Here is a 23,462-nt window from a genome sequence, read left to right on the forward strand (position 1 = left end):
GCGTCCTTCCTAACTCAGTTGCCCCAGATAACACAATTTTTACAATTTCAATGATAAGGATATGCAATGCCAAACGACTAATCAAACCATTAACTGCTTACCAAATAACTATCTAACCACAGGTCACTGAATAGAAAAGTTGTTTGAAATAAACTGAGGGCTCTTTGAGGAGGAACAGACAGTTTGGCAGTTATTAGGATAGCCTACAATGAAGGCAGAATAAACGGATGGCTGATGGACGCTCTGTGTGACATTTTCTCATTTGAAACAAAAGTAGAGTTCTGTTGTAAGTCACTAAACATATGCTCATATCTAGCGTAAAGTGTGTGTTATGCGTTTAGTGGGTGGTCGGTCGGTCGTCTAGGCTTATTTTTCATTCTAGCCTATTTCCCTGAATTTAGCAAATGTGAAACAGTCCCTGATGAAGTAAACAACTCTTCTTGACGCCACTAGAGGGCTCTTCGAAACTATAATCTGGGAATCGTGCCACTGACATTTTGTGACAAATGGTTTACTTCAATGTTATAGTTGACTACGTTTACTTCAACGTTGTATTTGACTACAGTTTTCTTTCCCCGATTTGTATCAGCTTTATACTTCCATTTAATTCACCCTTGAGATATCAAACAATTATAACAATTAATTCATAAATTAGCCTACGTTTAATTATTATTTTAATGTCTATATATATATTTTTATTTTTATTTTTTTTACATGCAAGGTGATAGACAATGATTAAGCACACTTGCTTACTGCATACAGGCTACCCTTGCCGCTGCAAACAACAGTCAATTACTTATATTGATGATGATGATAATGATAGTAATTATAATTATAATGATTATAATATATTTATATATTTCGAATACCTTACTTGTAATAATTGTAATATTAATAGGTACAATAACAACAAATTAATGCGTTTACAGGGTGATATAAATAAAATCCCTGATGTACTATTGCGTTTTTAAAATGAATAAGCTGGAAGCCATTGTCTATAAAATATGAAACATGATATAAACGTTTAGCCTATAATAAAACTCCATAATAAAGGCCTCCGGTAATTAGTGAAAACATAATATGTTTATGTTAAAGTCAAGATATAGCTAGAGCAGATTTTAAATCGACGGTGCTGCTTATTACAGATGTATAGACGGGTGTGCACACTAGTAACAGAAAAGTTGGCCTGGAGAATACATTCCAAAAAGTTAGTTGATAAAAATTGCAACAACAAAAAAAAAACTATAAGTTAATGATGATCATTCGTTTTTCTTACATTATTCTCTGTGCCATTGCAGTTATCCAGTGGTTGCAGGCGAAATGTACGTTTATTTTTCTGATTGATTGTTTGTTCTTGTTGCCTAATAGCCAAACAGTGACTGGTGTATTGAACTTTCCTATGACGGTGAAAACGAATGAGTGTATCACCAGTCATTTTCGATTAAATAGTTAAATAATAGCTTGTCAATAACATTATATTATCCAATATGTCCTAAAATAAAGACAATGAACAAACAAATATTTGAAATCCAATTTAGTATTATTCACGTTTTTAACACATTTGAAAAGGTAACAAACTATAGCCTAGTTGTATCTCTTTGCCCCTATATAATTTATAGGCCTGTTGAAATGTGTAATTCTCATCTAAATAAAGAAATGCAGTGCAAAATTGGAAAACCTTTACTTTTCCAAACCCTTAGAATAAGCGTTCTTCACTCTGCTATTAAATGTCCAAGGTAGATTCGCTGACGTGGCCATATCTCACTCTAACAACATTCACGTCTCCATAAAATATTAGCGCGGTGGCTTGAAGCGGCACTCAATTTGATGACGTCTTGAGCCACGCACTTTTTTCAGTCCAGGTCACATCTCATGATGAAAATGATGAAAAAACAACAATAATAATTTGAGTAATTAAAAAGGTAAAATTAGGTATATATTTGTTACACGGTTTAGTTGTCAGTTTGGACATAGGCTACCAGGCAAATATGATGCATCGGTGTATCTGACCAGTGACGGTGATACAGATACAATCGCTGATCTAAATGTCTATTGTGTAGGCCAAGTGATACCATCTTTAAGACTCACTTAGCCTATCTATGAGTTTGTCTAGACACGCACAATTGGAAAAAAAATGATTTACTGTATCACATGAAACAAAGATATGGGTCATTTTAAACGAATATATATATTTTTAAACGAATGGTTTTACAGCAATATCAAGATAGCTCCACAACTATACACCACAATTAATCCGTTAAGGCTGCAGTTATTTTATCTTTCTCTGAAATAGATTTGATTAATAATTTTCTAAAATGTAAACTTTAGTGAAGTATGCCTACATCCACAACAGAAAAGCCTGCTTTTCAATAAACAGGCTACTGGATGTGTCTTCTAGAAATGCGTGTCATCTTATCTTCAACCTCCTTCAAATCACTGGTAACAATGAAATCAGTAGGCTCTGCAGCATAATTGTTTTGAGTTTAATGATGTAGCCTACTTACATTGTCATCGGTAATGGGTCATAATGTAAATACATAATTTTAGTCAAATCTTGAAACAATTATTTCTACAGTACGATGCATCATTAATAGTAGTACAGTAATATATTAAATACATTAATAGTGTGGCTTTGTCCAAGAGGCGCACATGGAAAGTACCCGAGAGTGTTCCCTCCAATCAGAGAGCGCTCTCACTCAACGTTATCCAATGGGAAATATGCGTATGCAGGTGGCTGCGCCGTTATCAGTGCATCCCGCTTCACTCACACCATAGCTAGAGTCAATTTACGAAGAAAGCCGACCCTTATGGTCACCATCAAAACCACTAAAAAACATAATCAGATCCTCCGACTTCCGAGTGAATTCTTGATGTGGACGCATGAGGCAAACACACTATTGACAGTCTGAATTGGAGAGACATTTTCGATCGAACTATTGTCCGACAACGCAAGAGAGAACTTCTCTCCTAAGTAAGTGTTTTTGTTTTCGGAAGTTTCAACCTTCAGTGGCTGCCGTATCCAGGATATACTTCCGAAGCACCTGTAGTGACCTCTGCTTATCGACCAGTTCAGCACATTTATATTCCTTTCATCTGTTTATTGTTATTTTTACTCGAGCGAATTTGGTGGTTCATGCTCTCAAATGTTAGCTGTTGGGCAGATGGATGCTAACCGGCAGAGTGCTTTCGTCCTAGGCAGTACACCGCTGGCAGCATTGCACAACATGACCGAGATGAAGACGTCTTTATTCCCCTACACTTTGCAGAATCATGCGGGCTTCAAGGCGCATTCTCTCACTCATTTGAATTCACAGCTTGCCCTGGGGACACCACATGGAATTAGCGATATCTTGGGTAGACCTATCAACTCAGCTGGACAGCTGCTCTCGGGATTTCCAAGGATAAACGGCTTGGCCGCCACCGCAGGAATGTACTTTAACCCAGCGGCCGTTTCTCGGTACCCGAAGCCCCTGACGGAGCTCCCGGGGAGAGCACCAATATTCTGGCCTGGAGTGATGCAGAGCTCCCCTTGGAGGGATCCTCGAGTGCCCTGTCCTGGTAAGTTCGCTGTCTGGCTGTGTCGAGTGCAAAATGTTTAAATGCATTTATATACAAAAAAAAATTCTTCCTGTAGGCTACTCAGAAATGTTGTACTTTTTTAATGCAGACATCTGTTGAATTTGTTGGGTAGCTTATTTTATGCTGCATCTTGTAAATAACTTATAATAACTTAACATATAATAACTACTTATACATAATGATTTCGATAGGCTTTCCATTTAAATTGGTTGCTTTTTATATTCAGTGTTTTAATTAATGTGCAAGCCTAGCTATGTTAGTCCACACAAAGTCCCTCTCCAGGAGTAAACTCGTGAGAACTGTTTACTACTGATGTTGAAATACTAATCACTGTTGTGTTTACATATTTTTGACTAGAATCTTCAATCTTTTTTGTAGCTCAAGCAAACATGATGCTCGACAAGGATGGCAAGAAAAAACACTCCAGACCAACTTTTTCTGGACAGCAAATTTTTGCATTGGAGAAAACCTTTGAACAGACGAAATACCTTGCTGGCCCAGAAAGAGCTCGACTGGCTTACTCTTTGGGAATGACTGAAAGTCAAGTCAAGGTATCTATCATTACTTGAGTTATCTTTTGACATGAATTCAAATGTAATGAAGGCGTGATTTATAAATGTTTATTGTCTTAAAATTAATATTGGCATATCTGGCCGTACTGTGCTGTATTATAAGTTATTATTATTATTAGCATGCCTATTACTATTATTATTATTATTATTATTGGCAATATTGTTAACATTACTGGTATTAGCCTATGTTGTTATTATGTTGTTATTGTTATGCAGTTATTAGTAGGCTAACTTCATGTTTAGCAAGGTATTTTCTTGGCTCCAACTCAGATAGTAATGACTTTGATATTGGAAGAATAATTTCTACCAATAATACCAAGAATAGCTTATTTATTATTGTATGTATTAAGTGGCTAATTGTATGTTATTGCTTCTCCCAATAGGTATGGTTTCAAAACAGGAGAACCAAATGGCGGAAGAGACACGCAGCAGAAATGGCAACAGCCAAAAAGAAACACGACTCTGAAACGGAGAAGATGAAGGAAAGCTCGGACAATGAGGACGATGACGAGTATAACAAACCTCTGGACCCAAATTCAGACGACGAAAAAATCACGAGACTTCTGAAAAAGCACAAGGCTACAAACATTTCCCTGATCAGTCCATGCAGCAATAGCTCGGACACCTTGTGATGACATTGACAACTTGTCGAGAAAAGACTCAAACACTCCATGATGCTTCTAAAGCTAATTTAACCAGGGTATAAATTGTTCAAAAGGAGAGAAAGGGCGCTGATGGGAGGTGTGAATGATTTATGTTGTACAGACGAAAATGTGAGATGTATATATTTTTTACTGAGTAAGTTATGTTATTAAACCAATGTAAACAAGACATGGCAGGCTTTCCCGCAAATCCTGATAAGCATATACCTTCTCAATATAATAGCTTCATTTTGTTATATATTGCAGAATAATGTTGCCCATCTCTCCACCTTTTACCATTCTAAATTCATGGTACACAATGTATAAATGCAAATGTTGTAAATTATAATGTAAAAAGCTTGTTTTGAAGATCTAAACTCAGTTTCTTTTATAATTTGAAATAATTTGTTTCACCTCATCAAACAAAAATAGAGAACTGGATCATTGTTTATGTTGGAATAAGAGAGTATTATTGCTTCCACGAAGATGGAAGGAAAAAAACTTTGTATTATAAATAAATTATTTAACAAGCTTTTGTTTTTAATATGGAATTTTGTTCCGCTTCACTGAAATTACTCTTTATTGAATTAGGCTGCCTACACTCTAAAAAGTAAAGGTTCCTGGAGGATCCTTTAGGGGTCCTTGAAATTGAAACTGTGGGGGAACCCCTATAAGTTCTTTGAAGAACTCTTTAAAAAGGGTTCTTCAAAGAACCCCTTTTAATGGATCCTCAAATAACCTTTCTAATAACCTTTTGGGGTTAATTTTTTAACTATTCCCCCCTCCCCTATTATTATTAGTAGTAGTAATACGCTGAACAATAACACAATATTTTAGTTGTCAGTGTTTATTAGGATTTCAGTGGCAAAGCAGAATAAAAAAATCAAAATATAAGGTAAACTCCCAGCAGAGCCCCAAATCCAATGGGTATATCCTCTGGCATGTTGATGTTGGCATGTTGATGTTAATGTGCTGATGTTCTTCGTATCCATAGCCAGAATGATTTTGCAGTGCATGGTGATCGAACAGGTTTCCTGTTATATTCATCAGAGGTGTAGGGAGGGTGAATCCAAAAAATAGTAATTATACAGATAATTAACAAAACATGCACACGACAGTATTAATACCGCTGTTTTTGTGGTAAATGTGAATGGAAAACAACTATTTTGATAATAGTTATCACACACATACCTTGTTCAAAATGTAGAGGCCTATGGGATTTTAATTGAAGAGGTAAGGGAGGACATAACATACCAATAGACATACCTTTGTATGCCTCCTCCTCTGTAAACCTGCAGACACAGACACAAAAGTGAGCAGTTTAGTCATCTGCACCCAACATATTCTTATAGCATACATATTCTTACCTCTTTGTTGATTGATATCCATTGAATTGTATCCATTTTCTGTTTTGCACAAATATGAAAATATATATGGTATCATCATAAAACAATATCAATTTAGATCATACAAGGGACAAACCTTACCTTAAATTGAGGAGATCTTTACATTTTTCAGTTAAGTGCCTGTACCTGCTGACCTTTCAAATTCAAATCCAAATGTTTCAGTGGGGCAGTTAGGTTCCTGCAAGAACCCCCACCAACTAATGAAGTTCCTCGATGAACCCCACCTCCTATGGGGTTCTTGGAAGAACCTTTTGGGTGCAATTTTCAGTGCCAAGAACCCTAAGGTTCTTCAAAGAACTTTGAGGATCTTAGAAGAACCCTTCTTGAACCCCTACTTTTTAGAGTGTACCAATATTCTGAAATTGATCGGGACCCACTCAAATGCTGAGAAAGGCGGGTCTGGTAAGTTATAATAATCAGAAACCTGTTTGCTTCCTCTGTCCAAGACCGTCAGAGATGTTTTGGATCTCTCTCGTTCTCTTTAGTAAACCTTGCCCAAGTCGGAATAGCTCAATGTTAGTTGCCTTGGTGAAAGTATAGGACTATACTAAACTCGTAATAGGTCTTGTGAAAGTTTTAATGTTGTTTTCAAGATTAGCCTTCTTTTTTTTTTACAATGGCATTGTGATGGTGGTGATCAGGCCTACAAATACTAGACCTATGCATTTACGCATAGCCTAGTGAATTTCAGAAATATAAGCTACATACAAAATACTTTTTTAATTAGCTCTATGTTCCAAAAATGAAATTGAAAATGAAAAGTTTACAAACCCATATATAAAATGGTAACTGGAATGGGGTGTTGCTTAGGATAGCCTGGATAAGTTTGCGTCACAACCCCAAATTACAACCTATAGTTTAGGCCAACTTATTGTTTGCACTTTAATGGGGATATAATTTTCTGAAGAAGAGTGTGTGTGTAGACTAGCTTATCTCTACTAACTTTTGAAGTCTTTTAGACTTCACACATTTCAGAACAGTTTATTTGATTTTTGTTGTTGACCTAACACCTCTGAAGTGTAGGTGTTATAATAAATGTGGACATTATACATTTATTCATGCTTAAAGCGCAATAGGATAATTACTATTCTATAGGCTGTAATTAAAGCCCTAATTAATAGCCTGCATTTTTTTTGGAACAAATATAATTTTTCATAGTGCTATAACTCATTTAACTACATATTGCATTTTGTATGCAATTCGATACACTTATACCACGTTTCATTATTGCCCTATTACATTTCTTGGAGTTTTATATAACTGCACTGGTACTACTAATTCACTTGAAAACAGAATTTGGCCACTTTTCATCATCCATCATTGTTTTCTGTAGGTCTACAATATAGGGCCAGGCTATCTGCAATAATCATAGGGTATGCCTATATCTGCATAATTACCAAAGTGGAGGCTTTAGACTGCATGGTTTAACTTGATGTGATACCACAAACTTCATCATGGAAGCAGGAACATCTTTGGAAATATTAATCTTTGGATCTTTAATATTCTTGTGCACATAGTAGGATTGTGTCCACTGGTCATGCATGCAAGTTGATCAAGATCCACAAATAAGTAGGCGTTGTCAATAGCATCTTGTTGTGTGGTACAGATGCAACGCTGAAGTGATAGATGCGGTGGAATGATGACAAAACACCCATTTAGTTCTAATGGTTTTATTGCTTGAGAACCGCATAACCAACACTTGAGGCCATGCCGTCCATTGGGTAGAATATAATCTCTATCTGCTGAAAGGAGTGAACAAACTGCGGCTTCTCTTATCACGTGACCAGCGGGAAAAACAAGCAGTTTTGCCTACGAACCAAATCACACTGTCAAGACAACATGAAGTCTGCAGCAGGCACAAAATAATTTCCACATGCAGTGATTTAGATGGAAAACTCAAGGAGCAATCTAACGGCTTCACACAGTCTGTGAACTCTGTAGTGTAGTAAATTAAATCAATAAAATAAAACATTCGCTTTTCATCAATAGCCTCCCCTAATTGCAGTTTAATGCTCTAACGAGTGATGACAGGAAATTATTTGCAACATAGCAATGAAGGCTGTTGAAGGCTACATACAAAATTAAAAAGCAATTCTTCCTAGTCTTTCCCTCCTTTAGCGTTTTTTTTACAATGTATAATCAAGACCCTTATCTATCAGTTGGGCTGATGTATTTTATGTTATCTCTTCACACTTCATTCTGTGTATACTTGGCACCATAATGCAGTAAAAATAAAAATAAAAAACTTTACATTTTTTAAAGAATACCCAAGCCTATCTAAAAACATCACATTCAGAACCATAATATCATTACATAGAAATAAGTTATAATAATAATAATAATAATGTGAAACTGCTATATATGAAACAATATCTTATATACTTGCACTGCTTAAAACATCATTGGATAGGCTATATGAATCATGTTGGCTGAAAAGTTTATTTTTTGTCACTTGTAATGATAGATTCAAAGGTCATGGCTGATGGAACACCACAGCAGCCATATTGTCTCCATATACTTCATAACAATTTTGTTAAGAATGATAAATTCTCTCTTTAAAAAGTACAGCATATAAAATGAGATTCAGCTGATGTGTGAGGCATGGCAGTGTGTGAGGCACACAAGTCAGCAACGACAAAAATAAAGAAAAATAAAAGTAATACAAATAATTGAAATTAACTGAAAATATTTATCAATTCTAAACAGTGGGACCACAACGTTTGGTCAGATGAGAGAGAATGGCGCTAAAACCATCAACAACTTTATTTTATACTGTCCAATGTACAAATAAACCTAGCAATATAGATATACAACCTTTTTTGCATAAAAAAAACAAACATCTTACATAATGGAAGTAGCTTCTATACATAGAGACATACCTACAATTGCAATATGGTATCTAAAATAATGTATTTAAGACTGATTTCTATTAGAGTTTTGGCAACAAGGCTGTGACATGGAAAAGAGTTGTCCTTCCTTTTTCTGGGGGAATGGGGTGCGTAGCAATGGTAAGGTCAGTGAGGTGTGTCTTATCGCAAACGTCTCTCGGGTGGGTAGTCCAGATACTGACGTGTTGTGTGGAAACACAACAGCTTGTATGGATGAAGTGTTAGAACAACTGCAACTGGTCAGCACTGCTGAACAGTCTGTATAGGGTCTTCAGTGTGTGTGTGTGTGTGTGTGTGTGTGTGTGTGTGTTGGTGTCCGACTCTTGGTTCTTTTCACAGAGGCGCTTCAGGCAGAGATCTTCTCCACCCTTTGGCACCACTTCCCTGACAAAATAAAGAAAACATACACACACACGCCATGAGAATAATGCATCAGCATCAGGCCATGTATTATAAAAAAAAAAAAAAAAGCAATGCAATGCAAAAGATAAAGAAAGCCAAAGCATAATAATACTAATAACAATATTATTAATAATACTAATAATAATAATAACAGTAAAAAGCAATAATAACATTCATTTATTCTTAATAATAAAGAAAAATATTTACCACGACATCACTGCACGTTACAACACTTGTGCTTATTTGCATTAGGTTTACCTGCCCCGGCTGTTAATCGAAAGGACAGGTAGACAGGCTGCCAGACAGAGGGACACAAAAAGACAAATAAGCCAATTAGCAACAGTCCTGCCCTGAGTGGAAAGGCCAAAGGCAAGGGGGCAATACAAGTTTAAAGCCCCCTCTCATACACACACACACACAATCTCTACCATCCATTACACACAGCCTAAACTCGCATACCAGGGGTGCACATATTTTCTGCTGTGTGCTAACTACATTGGACATTTTTTAAACATAGCAGAATGTGATTTTAGCGGGTGCGTGTGATTCTTGGCCTAGGTCTGGTGGAGTCTGTCTCAGTGCCCGGGTCACCTCACACACACACACTGGCCAGTCCACAGTATGTAATGATGAAAGACTGTGAGGACTTCAGCTTTAAGGCGCCTCTCTCTCTGTCAGCTTAACAGCCACTGTCTAACATTGCAGACTGGAGGGACTGTGTTAAATACTGTCTATAAAGTCAGCATGACAAAAGAGCCTCTGATCACAATATGACTGTTCACAGCCAACTTTTGGTTTCACTATAGACACATACAGAATATGTTCAGAAGAAATTACAGTAATAGGTCAATAGAGTAATAATTTAAGGTAAGGCTCTGTCGTAGCCGGCCGCGACCGGGAGACCCATGGGGCGGCGCACAATTGGCCCAGCGTCGTCCAGGGTATGGGAGGGAATGGCCGGCAGGGATGTAGCTCAGTTGGTTTGCAACGCCAGGGTTGTGGGTTCGATTCCCACGGGGGGCCAGTATGATTTTTTGTTTTGTTTAAATAATGTATGCACTCACTAACTGTAAGTCGCTCTGGATAAGAGCATCTGCTAAATGACTAAAATGTAATGTAAATGTAAGGTAGTTGTACTAATCTAATTTACGAGTCATATTCTTCAAAATCAAGGACAATACAGAATACCATTAATTGAAAATTATTGGAAATCCCACATTTCAATAAAGTGCAAACTTTTAGTTTTCAATTGAAACAATAGAACATGATGAAATAATGTACTCACATACAAATCCATAGACAGACAGACAAACACACACCCACATACAGGCACAACACAATACAACCCAGAAGGGGGCTATGCCTGTGATGTTACCTTGTGGTCCCCCATGCAGACGTTGGACCCTATATTGTCATAGACCAAGTTTTTATCTTCATTTTCAGGCTGAGAAAAAAATGCAACAACACATTAAAACAATGGTGAATACAGAGCAGTATAAACATGTAAACAAAGACTAACAAACATAATTCAGTGTGCAGAATAATTGTATTCGTTGCCATTTTGAGGATTCTATTTGATTATTTTGCTTAAATTTAATGTTTTTACATGAAACGTATTATCTTAGACATTTCGTGAGTATTCACCCCCCTTGGCATTTCTCCTATTTTGTTGCCTTACAACCTGGAATTAAAATGGATTATTTTGGGGTTTGTATGATTTCATTTACACAACATGCCTACCACTTTGAAGATGCAAAAATATTTTTTTCTTGTGAAACAAACAAGAAATAAGACAAAAAAACTGAAAACTTGAGCGTGCATAACTATTCACCCCCCCAAAGTCAATACTTTGTAGAGCCACCTTTTGCAGCAATTAAAGCTGCAAGTCTCTTGGGGTATGTCTCTATAAGCTTGGCACATCTAGCCACTGGGATTTTTGCCCATTCTTCAAGGCAAAACTGCTCCAGCTCCTTCAAGCTGGATGGGTTCCGCTGGTGTACAGCAATCTTTAAGTCATACCACAGATTCTCAATTGGATTGAGGTCTGGGCTTTGACTAGGCCATACCAAGACATTTAAATGTTTCCCCTTAAACCACTCAAGAGTTGCTTTAGCAGTATGCTTAGGGTCATTGTCCTGCTGGAAACTGAACCTCCGTCCCAGTCTCAAATCTCTGGAAGACTAAAACAGGATTCCCTCAAGAATTTCCCTGTATTTAGCGCCATCCATCATTCCTTCAATTCTGACCAGTTTCCCAGTCCCTGCTGATGAAAAACATGGTGTTCTCTGGGTGATGAGAGGTGTTGGGTTTGCGCCAGACATAGCGTTTTCCTTGATGGCCAAAAAGCTCAATTTTAGTCTCATCTGACCAGACTACCTTCTTCCATATGTTTGGGGAGTCTCCCACATGCCTTTTGGCGAACACCAAAACGTGTTTGCTTATTTTTTTCTTAAAGCAATGGCTTTTTTCTGGCCACTCTTCAGTAAAGCCCAGCTCTGTGGAGTGTATGGCTTAAAGTGGTCCTATGGACAGATACTCCAATCTCCGCTGTGGAGCTTTGCAGCTCCTTCAGGGTTATCTTTGGTATCTTTGTTGCCTCTCTGATTAATGCCCTCCTTGCCTGGTCCGTGAGTTTTGGTGGGCGGCCCTCTCTTGGCAGGTTTGTTGTGGTGCCATTTTCTTTCAATTTTTCAAATAATGGATTTAATGGTGCTCCGTGGGATGTTCAAAATTTCGGATATTTTTTTATAACCCAACCCTGATCTGTACTTCTCCACAACTATGTCCCTGACCTGTTTGGAGAGCTCATTGGTCTTCATGGTGCCGCTTGCTTGGTGGTGCCCCTTGCTTAGTGGTGTTGCAGACTCTGGGGCCTTTCAGAACAGGTGTATATATATTGAGATCATGTGACAGATCATGTGACACTTAGATTGCACACAGGTGGACTTTATTTAACTAATTATGTGACTTCTGAAGGTAATTGGTTGCACCAGATCTTATTTCGGGGCTTCATAGCAAAGGGGGTGAATACATATGCATGCACTACTTTTCCGTTATTTATTTTTTAGAATTTTTTGAAACAAGTTATTTTTTTCATTTCACTTCACCAATTTGGACTATTTTGTGTATGTCCATTACATGAAATCCAAATAAAAATCAATTTAAATTACAGGTTGTAATGCAACAAAATAGGAAAAACGCCAAGGGGGATGAATACTTTTGCAAGGCACTGTATAAGTAAATCTGATCCTGAAGTACTAGCCTACCCCTGATTGCATATGCCTTCTTTATAACTAACAACAGGGTTTAAATGGAGTTCAATAAACCTTTAAAACTCAATATTGCACAATTTATTTGAAGATTGAATTGAGTGAGTAGACATGAACTGTACCAAGACCATATTTACCTCCCAAACAAAAAGCGCTGATTCAGTATATGAATGAATCATGTTCCATATCTCACACAAAGGAAGTGTCAAACACTGAGACATTAATCTCAGGCCTAGAGTATAATAAATCATATTTATCTTGTAGAACTAAATACTTTTTAAACAGTCAGAGCGGTCAGCTGTGACTAGGTGAACAACGCTGCCACTTGAGAAGGAACACAGAGTAGCTTTAGAATGGGCCATAAACTTAAATCCAAATGAACTTCAAACCTATCCTGCTAGTCTAAGGTCACCGGTGCGCTGGTGTGCACCTTGCAGTGGGTACCTCACTCTGCCTCTCTGAGGGGCCACGCTCTAGCACTTTCCCCAACCGCCTGCCAAACGCCTGAGTCGCTGCCTCCCGCAGCCCGGGATACATTCATCACATACAGACCTGATAATTTACAAAGGCAGCATCAAATTGTGGATTTTCGGCCTGCATAATCTTTAGACAGATAAACAAATTACCAGGGCCCTCCTGCAGAAACAGAGCGCTCGGCTGAACATTCATTACCGCGCTTCCACCCTTTGGCGCTGTGCCGCGAAGGCGGCGGGCAACCTTCGGCGTGTTAGGGCTCGGCAAGCAGAAAATAACATGATGGCGAGTTAACCGACCGTGCCATGATAGATGATGCCACCAGGACGCCTGTTTACAGGCCCATGTCTCAACAATCTGTAATGCTGCCTGGGAGTGACTGTGTGTGTGTGTGTGTGTGTGTGTGTATGCTCAGTGCATCATCAGCCAATCTGTGAACATTTTAACGTAAGGAGACTCAGCCTGTTCCCTTAATTATAAACAATTAACCTGTAATTGAGAAAATAAATAATTGTTGAACTACTATTTGAAGAAACAATTGATAGGCTTTTTGGTGGCTCTTTAGCATTTTGGAAAGGGGGGTAGGCCTGTAAAGCCTCAGTATATGATAAGAAAGGCCAGAAAGGAATTATTCTCTTTTGTTCAGGACAAAGGAAAGCCAACTTCCTTCTGTGTACTGGGGCTCAAAGATGTGTGTGGCTGTGAGCAGACTACTGTACTGGGCTGTTATCCTGGAGACTCCTGCACACACCCAGACCATCAAATACAGTGGGGGAAAAAAAGTATTTAGTCAGCCACCAATTGTGCAAGTTCTCCCACTTAAAAAGATGAGAGAGGCCTGTAATTTTCATCATAGGTACACATCAACTATGACAGACAAATTGAGATACTTCCAGACAATCACATTGTAGGATTTTTTAATGAATTTATTTGCAAATTATGGTGGAAAATAAGTATTTGGTCACCTACAAACAAGCAAGATTTCTGGCTCTCACAGACCTGTAACTTCTTCTTTAAGAGGCTCCTCTGTCCTCCACTCGTTACCTGTATTAATGGCACCTGTTTGAACTTGTTATCAGTATAAAAGACACCTGTCCACAACCTCAAACAGTCACACTCCATAATCCACTATGGCCAAGACCAAAGAGCTGTCAAAGGACACCAGAAACAAAATTGTAGACCTGCACCAGGCTGGGAAGACTGAATCTGCAATAGGTAAGCAGCTTGGTTTGAAGAAATCAACTGTGGGAGCAATTATTAGGAAATGGAAGACATACAAGACCACTGATAATCTCCCCTCGATCTGGGGCTCCACGCAAGATCTCACCCCGTGGGGTCAAAATGATCACAAGAACGGTGAGCAAAAACCCAGAACCACACGGGGGGGACCTAGTGAATGACCTGCAGAGAGCTGGGACCAAAGTAACAAAGCCTACCATCAGTAACACACTACGCCGCCAGGGACTCAAATCCTGCAGTGCAAGACGTGTCCCCCCTGCTTAAGCCAGTACATGTCCAGGCCCGTCTGAAGTTTGCTAGAGTGCATTTGGATGATCCAGAAGAGGATTGGGAGAATGTCATATGGTCAGATGAAACCAAAATATAACTTTTTGGTAAAAACTCAATTCGTCGTGTTTGGAGGACAAAGAATGCTGAGTTGCATCCAAAGAACACCATACCTACTGTGAAGCATGGGGGTGGAAACATCATGCTTTGGGGGCTGTTTTTCTGCAAAGGGACCAGGACGACTGATCCGTGTAAAGGAAAGAATGAATGGGGCCATGTATCGTGAGATTTTGAGTGAAAACCTCCATCCATCAGCAAGGGCATTGAAGATGAAACGTGGCTGGGTCTTTCAGCATGACAATGATCCCAAACACACCGCCCGGGCAACGAAGGAGTGGCTTCGTAAGAAGCATTTCAAGGTCCTGGAGTGGCCTAGCCAGTCTCCAGATCTCAACCCCATAGAATATCTTTGGAGGGAGTTGAAAGTCCGTGTTGCCCAGCGACAGCCCCAAAACATCACTGCTCTAGAGGAGATCTGCATGGAGGAATGGGCCAAAATACCAGCAACAGTGTGTGAAAACCTTGTGAAGACTTACAGAAAACGTTTGACCTGTGTCATTGCCAACAAAGGGTATATAACAAAGTATTGAGAAACTTTTGTTATTGACCAAATACTTATTTTCCACCATAATTTGCAAATAAATTCATTAAAAATCCTACAATGTGATTTTCTGGATTTTTTTTCTCATTTTGTCTGTCATAGTTGACATGTACCTATGATGAAAATTACCGGCCTCTCTCATCTTTTTAAGTGGGAGAACTTGCACAATTGGTGGCTGACTAAATACTTTTTTCCCCACTGTTAATGGCAGGCACTGCTACAGTACTACAGAAGAGAGGTGCTACTGTGGAAGAAGGGATGCTCTGGTGTTGTGGTCAGTAAAGGATCTCTCCTCTCCATTGACAGGCGGCCAGTTCCTCCCCATACAGGTTCAATAGTCCACACCGTCGGAAAGCAAAAATAATAGTTTTCATTTTGGACAAATTCAGAGTATCTCTCTGTTTTACCACATTTCAGACCATTTTGTGCCTACTGAACACCTGCCATGCCATGTCGAGGTGGCTGCCTTCACTTAAATCTAGACCTGGCCTCATGGTGTAATTTAGTCTCATTTATCACATCAGATTCCTTCCAACTGTTCTCTTGTCAGGGACTATCTCCAATTTAATAAAGTGTGAGAGTGCACTTTTAGACACAATACATTTTTCCTCTTGTCACCTTAAAAACCACAGTAAACAAATAGGTGGAGAAACTTAATCTATTCAGTGGGCTGATTAAAGCAAAAATGGGACGTCTGAGTGTAAATTGAACTGACAGATTTATACACACTCCTTTGCCGACAACAACTGCAACCAACAGGGAAAACATACAAAAAGGATGCATTTGTCAAAGTTGTAGTTACATGGAAAATGTTAAGTTAGGCTGATAGCCTCCAGTATCTTTCTATGCTGCAATAGTCTATGTGCCGGGGGGCTAGGGTCAGTCTGTCCTATCTGGTGAAATTCTCCTGTCTTATCTGGTGTCCTGTGTGAACTATGCTCCCTCTAATTATATATATCTCTCTCTCTCCTCCTTCTCCCTCCCTCTCGCCACCCCCACCCAGAGGACCTGAGCCCTTGGACCATGCCTCAGGACTACCTGGCCTGATGACTCCTGGCTGTCCTCATCCCCAGTCCACCTGGTCGTGCTGCTGATCCAGTTTCTGCTGTTCTGCCTGTGGCTATGGAACCCTGACCTGTTCACCATCGTGCTACCTTGTCCCGGACCTGCTGTTTTCGTCTCTCTCTCCCTCCCTCCCTCCCTCGCTGTCTCGACCTCTGAACGCTCGGCTATGAAAAGTAAACTGACATTTACTCCTGAGGTGCTGACAACCACTGTGATTATTATTTAACCCTGCTGGTCAACACAGTGAATGTTAGAACACCTTGAAGAACAATCTGGCCTTAATGGCCATGTACTCTTATAATCTCCACCCTGCACAGCCAGAAGAGGACTGGCCACCCCTCAGAGCCTGGTTCCTCTCTAGATTTCTTCCTAGCTTTCTGCCTTTCTAGGGAGTTTTTCCTAGCCACCGTGCTTCTACATCTACATTGCATGCTGTTTGGGGTTTTAGGCTGGGTTTCTGTATAAGTACATGTAAAAAGGGATTTATAAATACATTTTATTTGATTTTGATTAGTAAACATGTTAGGAAATGCCCTTTGTGTAGATGCCAAGTGCTAAAGAGGTATTAGAAACAGTTTTGTATTATCCAACCCCAGGCTACACTTGTCAAGATCCGCCATGTTCTCTAAACGTCATAGCCAGATGGGAACAGAAGGGAGGGACTAGCCATGGTAGATTTTTCATGTAATCCATCAAATAACTGGGGAAAGACAACAGTCTGGAGCCCAAACTGGTGCTGTGGTGACGGGGAGTGACGGAGAGGTGGCAGATTGGTTGGAAGCTTACAAAAACTCTCCTGGATTTGGACAGGGTGGTGGGCCACAGCTTTGGGCTCTGCCACTGTGTTGACTCTGAGAGTAAGCAGACAGAGGGATCTCCAGCTTTATAGAGCCATTATGGCCCACTGGCACTCTATAAGATCGGGGATATATATACTGTCTGTGTGGACCCTGGGTTTAACTCTCCATATGAATATTCACACACAGTACATCCCTCCATCTGGGTGGCTGGCAGAACGGGGGGGAGAAAGGAGGAGTGAGAGGTTAAACTCACTTTTAAGGCTAGGTCTTTGGCTACATATACACAAGGTTAAACTCACCTTTAAGACCAGGTCTTTAGCTGTGGCAGACATGAGGACACGGTCACACCAGGCAGGGCATCTGGTGTCCATGTACTGCTTTCCCTGACTGCTGTCTTCACTGTACGGATAACTGTGGAAACAAACCCAAACAACACACCATCTTCAGTTACAGTTCATATAACAATGGTCCATAAAAGACAACTCTGTGTATTCTAATGTTGATTGTGTAAAAGGCATAGCCAACAAAGGAGTTTAGTTTTGCAAACTGAGTTTCTAAGTTTGGGGCTAAAGTACAGAAAAGGAGAAAACACTGAATCCAATTAGATACACAGCTTTGACTTTCTGGAAATAATCTTTCGAACATACACACATGGAAGGATGGCTCAATCAGAGCAATCTTGTGAGGAAAAAGCCATGCCAACTGTACAGGGTCTGAAGATCTCGCTGTGGAAGAAGCTGAGTGAGTAAGTGAGAGAGTGACAGAGAGAGAGAGAGAAAGAGCGAGAGAAAGAGAAAGAGAGAAAGAAAGAGCCAGAGCAGAGGGAGTTTCAGTCTCAGTGTTCTGTCTCTCAGAAACATACAGCAGCTACATCCCTATGCAGTCATCAAAAAGAGATTAGGGCTGTGGCAAATGGCCAAGTGAGATTGTATCTGGTAACAGGAGGAACAATCGGATGATTTAAGTAGCCCGGGCCCGCCGGGAAGCCCATCGAGCCGATACAGATTTACATTGTTGAGAATTCAATTTGGCCCTCCAGCTCATCAAACAGCATCAGATTTACATGCCACCAATCCAATTTGTTTGCGGGGCTCATCAGGATAGGACCGGGTTTACATACTGTAATACCAATCCAATTTGCTCCTTCAGTGCTACACACAGGGCTCACCGCGGCGTAACACAACACGCATCGCCCGGGCCCAGTAATAAACTAATGACAAAATAACCACAGCCGTCCTATATTACCCAAAGCACTATTGTCAAGAAGCTTGGGTGAAGACATAATAAGACTTGAAAGTAACAGTGTATCTGGGATTACATACTGTAAATGTCATGTGTGATTATTATTTCTATTTGTGTCTGTGTGTGTGCATGCATATGGGGGTGTTTCACTATAATGTGATGACATGGAGACCCCTCCTAGTATTCTCCAATCAGTCAGTCAGATGGGTCCATCTGTCCGAATGAGAGGCTGCTGATTAAATATTTTTGTCCTGTTAGCACACAGCTATCGGACACATTTACCTAGCTAACTAGCGGCTGCGAGTACACACACAGGCACCTCCTTAGGCCAATCAGCCATGCTGTGAAAGGCAGGCCAACATACACTGTCACATGGCAGCCATGAAGGCAGAGTGTGTTACTCTCAGGCAGCCAGGCAGGGAACCAACTGGGCAAACAGAGGCCTGGTAAACACCCCCAAACGCACGCGCGCATACGTGCACACGCGCGCACACACACAATGCACTGGGACAGCTGCCACAGCACAGGGGGCAATGTTACAGTTGTGCCATGGCGACCAGCGTGACCACAGACTGGGGACTATGGGACAGGGGCGGGGGGTGGGAATAGGGGACGATAGGTACCCACATCCGGCCAGCACACAGCACCCCCCGCTGGGTGAACAAACAGGCCTGCAGAGGGCTCCTTACAGGCTCCTTACAGAGCACATAGCCTCCAATTGACATTAATGGCATTTAATTTTTTTATTAGGCATTTTTTATGATTATACATATAACAGACAGAACAGGTAGAGGGCAGAACACACACGGATCCCCTACCAAATCAAATCAAACCCACCCCAACCCCCCCATGCTCTAACAGAGCCCCACCCCAAAACCAGACTTAAACATTTACATTTACATTTACGTCATTTAGCAGACGCTCTTATCCAGAGCGACTTACATTATTATTATTTTTTTCATACCCCCTGTGGGAATCGAACCCACAACCCTGGCGTTGCAAACGCCATGCTCTATCAACTGAGCTACATCCCTGCCGGCCATTCCCTCCCCTACCCTGGACGACGCTGGGCCAATTGCGCGCCGCCCCATGGGTCTCCCGGTCACGGCCGGCTACGACAGAGCCTGGATTCGAACCAGGATCTCTAGTAAAGCAGGCATGATATACAATGAGTAATATAACCAACATTAATTTCACTTTAAGCATGTGGAAATGCAGCAGGTTTTGGTATGCTAAAGAAGGGATGAAGGATGGATCCACAGGATGAAAGTCTTTCAGAGAGGAGAGAAAGAATAGGATGAGGGATACAGAGAGATAGAGAAGAGGGGGGATAAAGAGGGCTCAGACAGAAAAAGAGAGTGCGGGAGGAAAAGAGGAAAGTCATCAAAGTGGCTCGGGATCAAGCCATCTTCAGGGGTGACCTAGCTTCAGACTCTCCATATAGTCCATACAGTGAACTGGCCCTAAATTACTATGCTATCTCTCTATTGTAAGGGAAATATAAGGGAGTATTCAACCTCTCATAGCATATTGCTGTGGAGCATATTCCAAAAACAAACCACTATCACTGGTTTTGATGATAAAATAGCAATCGTAAAAGATGATTAATCATTGTATAAGGTGATTAACAATACTCAACAATGGCGATTAAACGATAACTGTGCAGGCAGTCCTGCCTTCCTCTTACTCTCCCCTTCTCACCCCACCCTCCAATGGCCCCAATTGAGATAACAGGTCCTAATGCAACAGCAAACACCAGAGTGGTGGCTTTGGGGAGTGCTGTGTGATTAATGTGTCCGATTAAGGCGCTCACAAACTTATCTGAAAGCAAACGGGGCGAGTGGGCGTATGGGCCGGAGCCCGTCAGCTCCTATCGGGCACTTATTGCCCGCAGCAAGACTAATTACACTAATTAATGGGGCCGAGCTGATAAACTCAACAATTGCCCACCTGTGTGTGTGACAGTGTGCCATGCTCGCTGTGAGACAGAGCCTGTGCATGCAAGCACATGCACGCGCACCCAGTCCGTTGGCCAGACTTCTGTCCTTCAGGCAGGCTACTGTGGTGGTACTGCACCTGGCTCCATAGGTGCCTGAGCAATGGCGCAGCTGCCCCCCCCCCACTCCCCTTTCAAAATAGCGGTGCAAACTAATGTTTTTGCACCCCCACTTTTTTACCAGAAAATGATCATGATACATTGGGTAATTTGTCATTTTCTTTTTTTTTTGTGATCAAATGTTTTAATTATTTTTAATAAGGTACACAAAACAGGTACACATGGACAGAGAAACAAGTGACAAGACCGAACAAGGCGCCAGACTGAAATAAGTTGTGAGATGATAGGGCCAAATTTGAGTTTGCAATGTTTGAGCGGGATATCAGAATGGATTATGTCTTGTAAGGGGCAACTCGCTTTTCCTCCATTTCAATGATTAGTAATGTTTTGAGCTAGTCTGTATTAACATAGATATGTCCATTTTATATATGATATAATAATTAACAGATTGCATTTTGCACCCTCTCCCCCGTCGCCTCAAGATGAATGGCTTTGTCCACTCAAAGTTTTGTTTTGCTCCTGCGAACACTGTTTTGGTTCAGTGCAGTTAGAAAGCACTAGGTTGCACCACTGATGTTTAAAATGAAAAGGCACCTGCAAAATAAAATAGTTTATCTATTTTGTTGTGCTGTTATACTTGTATCGTTGTCCGATGGTGTTGTTCCAGGGGTGTTGTTGCACACTGTATCATTTGACCTGCGTTCACCACAAGCAAATGTATTGTATCATTTCACTTTAGCGTAGACTATGAGTAGCCTTCCATCAGCCTACCAAAGGTTGCACCTTAGCAGAAAACTGCATGTCCGGTAGCTCGTGGGCTATCAATGAGTAGCTCTCGCAAGTAGATAGTGAGAAATAATCAGTAGGCCTAATATTACATGATTAAATCAGTGAAATAATTTTCCTCCCCAAGCTGTTTACAGGCATTTAACACCATTCTGCATTTTTGCGATATATTTTCCCAACTTCAATCGGTTAAATCACATAGTTAAAATGTTTTCATTCAGTTAGAAAAGTAACAGTAACAGTGTCTGTATGTGCCTACGCACCAAATGAAAAAGCACAGGATATTTGTGTCTGGATAGAACAGTTCTGCTTACGGGCCCCTATATAAAAATAGCAAAAAAAGTTAAAATGATTGCCTGACAGGTTGGCGCGAAATCTGTATCTCCGCTGCGCTGTATCAGCACCATGGACAGAGTGCGCCGCGGAGTGTGTGTGTGTGTTTGTGTGTAGGGGGTCTATGGAAAGCCACTGGACGGTTAGGTATGACTGCTTTGGGTTTCCATAAAATGCACTGCTCATCTGTGGTAGGCTAAGTGAATTATGTGGTATTTACATTTACGTCAATTAGCAGACGCTCTTATCCAGAGCGACTTACAAATTGGTGCATTCAACTTATGATAGCCAGTGGGATAACCAAATTTTTTTTTTATATGGGGGGTAGAAGGATTACTTTTATACTATTCCGGGTATTCCTTAAAGAGGTAGGGTTTTAAGTGTCTCCGGAAGTTGGTCAGTGACTCCGCTGTCCTGGCATCGTGGGTGAGCTTGTTCCACCATTGGGGTGCCAGAGCAGCGAATAGCTTTGGCTGGGCTGAGCGGGAACTGTGCTTCCATAGAGGTAGGGGGGCTAGCAGGCCAGAGGTGGATGAACGTAGTGCCCTCGTTCGCGCCAACCTGTCCCTTCTTGGTCAAAAGCACTCAATGGTCTCGGCATTTGAACTTTATGTTTATTGTGGTATAGCGTGATATAAGCAGAATTCAATATAATTCCAATGAAAGAACCCAAATGACGCCCCTGGGTATAGCTACATATCGGTATGTTTCATCATCATAATAGATAACCATAGAAATAGAATGTAGGCTTTCTTAGTAGCCTACTGCTTTTCCTGGTTGTAAATGGAACTGTACGTATTGGAAACGTGTTTATGGTAGGTCGGCATTGCTTAATTGCTTACGTGGGTGGGTCGCATTTGATCAAAATAAGTGTATTGTGCCATACTGCAATGTTTTGCTGAACTCTTGAGCTGCATGATTTTTCATGTTTGAAGCAGGTCTATCGGCCTATGTATTTAGCAAGACAGCTATGCATGGCTGCATCTTGCTGTAGGCTATGTTTTGGCTTTTCCTTTTGTTTACTGTTAATGTAACTAGACAAAATATAGATTGTGTCATGCCTTTATCGATCTGATATTTTGTTTATAGACCTATAGTACGCCTACCGCTGTTTTGTTCTGTTCGCATTCACAGTTGTGTTGGTATTCTAAGCCAAACTGCTATTCAGTATTTTGTTTTGCATGAATAACTAGGCTACTATTTTCAGCATTTAGTTTGCATTATTTTGATAAGTCAGCTGTGTGAACAGGTGCATTCACATAGGCAGTTTGTAATATGTGAATTACCCTATCTATCTTGTAGTCTATATTCATTGCTAAATAGGCCTTGCTTTAGTGTGTAGGGCGCTGTCCATTGTGCTGATACAGCGCAGCAGAGATGGGCTACAGATTTCGCACCAACCTGTCACTTCAAAAGCACTCAATGGTCTCGGCATTTGAACTTTATGTTTATTGTGGTGGTATAGCGTGAAATAAGTAGAATTCAATATAATTCCAATGCAATAACCCCCCAAAATTGTGTCCCCTCACCAATTCCAACTGCCCCCTTAGTCACTTTATCCTGGTGCCGGGTCTGTCTGCTTGTCTGGGTAAGTAATATCGACCAAATATGCCTTTTTTACCCTCTTTGCATCAAGTATGTATGCTGCTGAGACAAGTCAATTAAAAAAATGTTCATGGTGACAGTGCTCCAAACAACGGCGCAAAAAAAAAGTCAAGACCCCCACCCCCCCAAGCTTTTGCACCCCTACTTTCAGACAAAGTCAGGCGCCCATGCTTGGCT

The 23,462-nt window shown here is 40.6% G+C and overlaps 2 protein-coding genes across 5 annotated transcripts in view; one reads left to right on the forward strand and one right to left on the reverse strand.

Annotated features, from left to right (window-relative positions):
* Positions 1-2,741: 2,741 nt before the first annotated feature.
* On the forward strand, positions 2,742-5,324 carry LOC121553357 (homeobox protein Nkx-6.2). 3 transcript variants are annotated; one of them, XM_041866402.2, is made up of 4 exons: positions 2,742-2,971; positions 3,196-3,558; positions 3,937-4,130; positions 4,535-5,324. In XM_041866402.2, exons 2-4 carry the CDS (start codon positions 3,225-3,227, stop codon positions 4,781-4,783), a joined length of 777 nt encoding a protein of 258 aa, XP_041722336.1. In that variant the 5' UTR covers positions 2,742-2,971; positions 3,196-3,224; the 3' UTR covers positions 4,784-5,324. The 3 variants fall into 3 exon arrangements, with proteins under 3 accessions (XP_041722336.1, XP_041722334.1, XP_041722335.1); XM_041866400.2 differs by having other exon boundaries at positions 2,742-3,558; XM_041866401.2 differs by having other exon boundaries at positions 2,743-3,558; positions 3,958-4,130.
* A 2,528-nt stretch (positions 5,325-7,852) lies between these two features.
* The window catches only part of LOC121553490 (inositol polyphosphate-5-phosphatase A), a 286,624-nt gene continuing 271,014 nt past the window's right edge, over positions 7,853-23,462 (reverse strand). The window contains exons 13-16 of one of the 2 annotated variants that reach the window (XM_041866626.2): positions 17,563-17,674; positions 10,864-10,932; positions 9,747-9,783; positions 7,853-9,470 (exon numbers count right to left, since the gene is read on the reverse strand). In XM_041866626.2, the coding sequence (XP_041722560.1) occupies positions 9,433-9,470; positions 9,747-9,783; positions 10,864-10,932; positions 17,563-17,674 (256 nt within the window). In that variant the 3' untranslated portion in view covers positions 7,853-9,432. Of the gene's footprint in view, positions 9,471-9,695; positions 9,784-10,863; positions 10,933-17,562; positions 17,675-23,462 lie in introns of both variants that reach the window. The other variant, XM_041866625.2, reaches the window with a different exon arrangement.

Source organism: Coregonus clupeaformis, chromosome 37, assembly GCF_020615455.1.
Source record: "Coregonus clupeaformis isolate EN_2021a chromosome 37, ASM2061545v1, whole genome shotgun sequence".
Taxonomy (NCBI): Eukaryota; Metazoa; Chordata; class Actinopteri; order Salmoniformes; family Salmonidae; genus Coregonus; species Coregonus clupeaformis.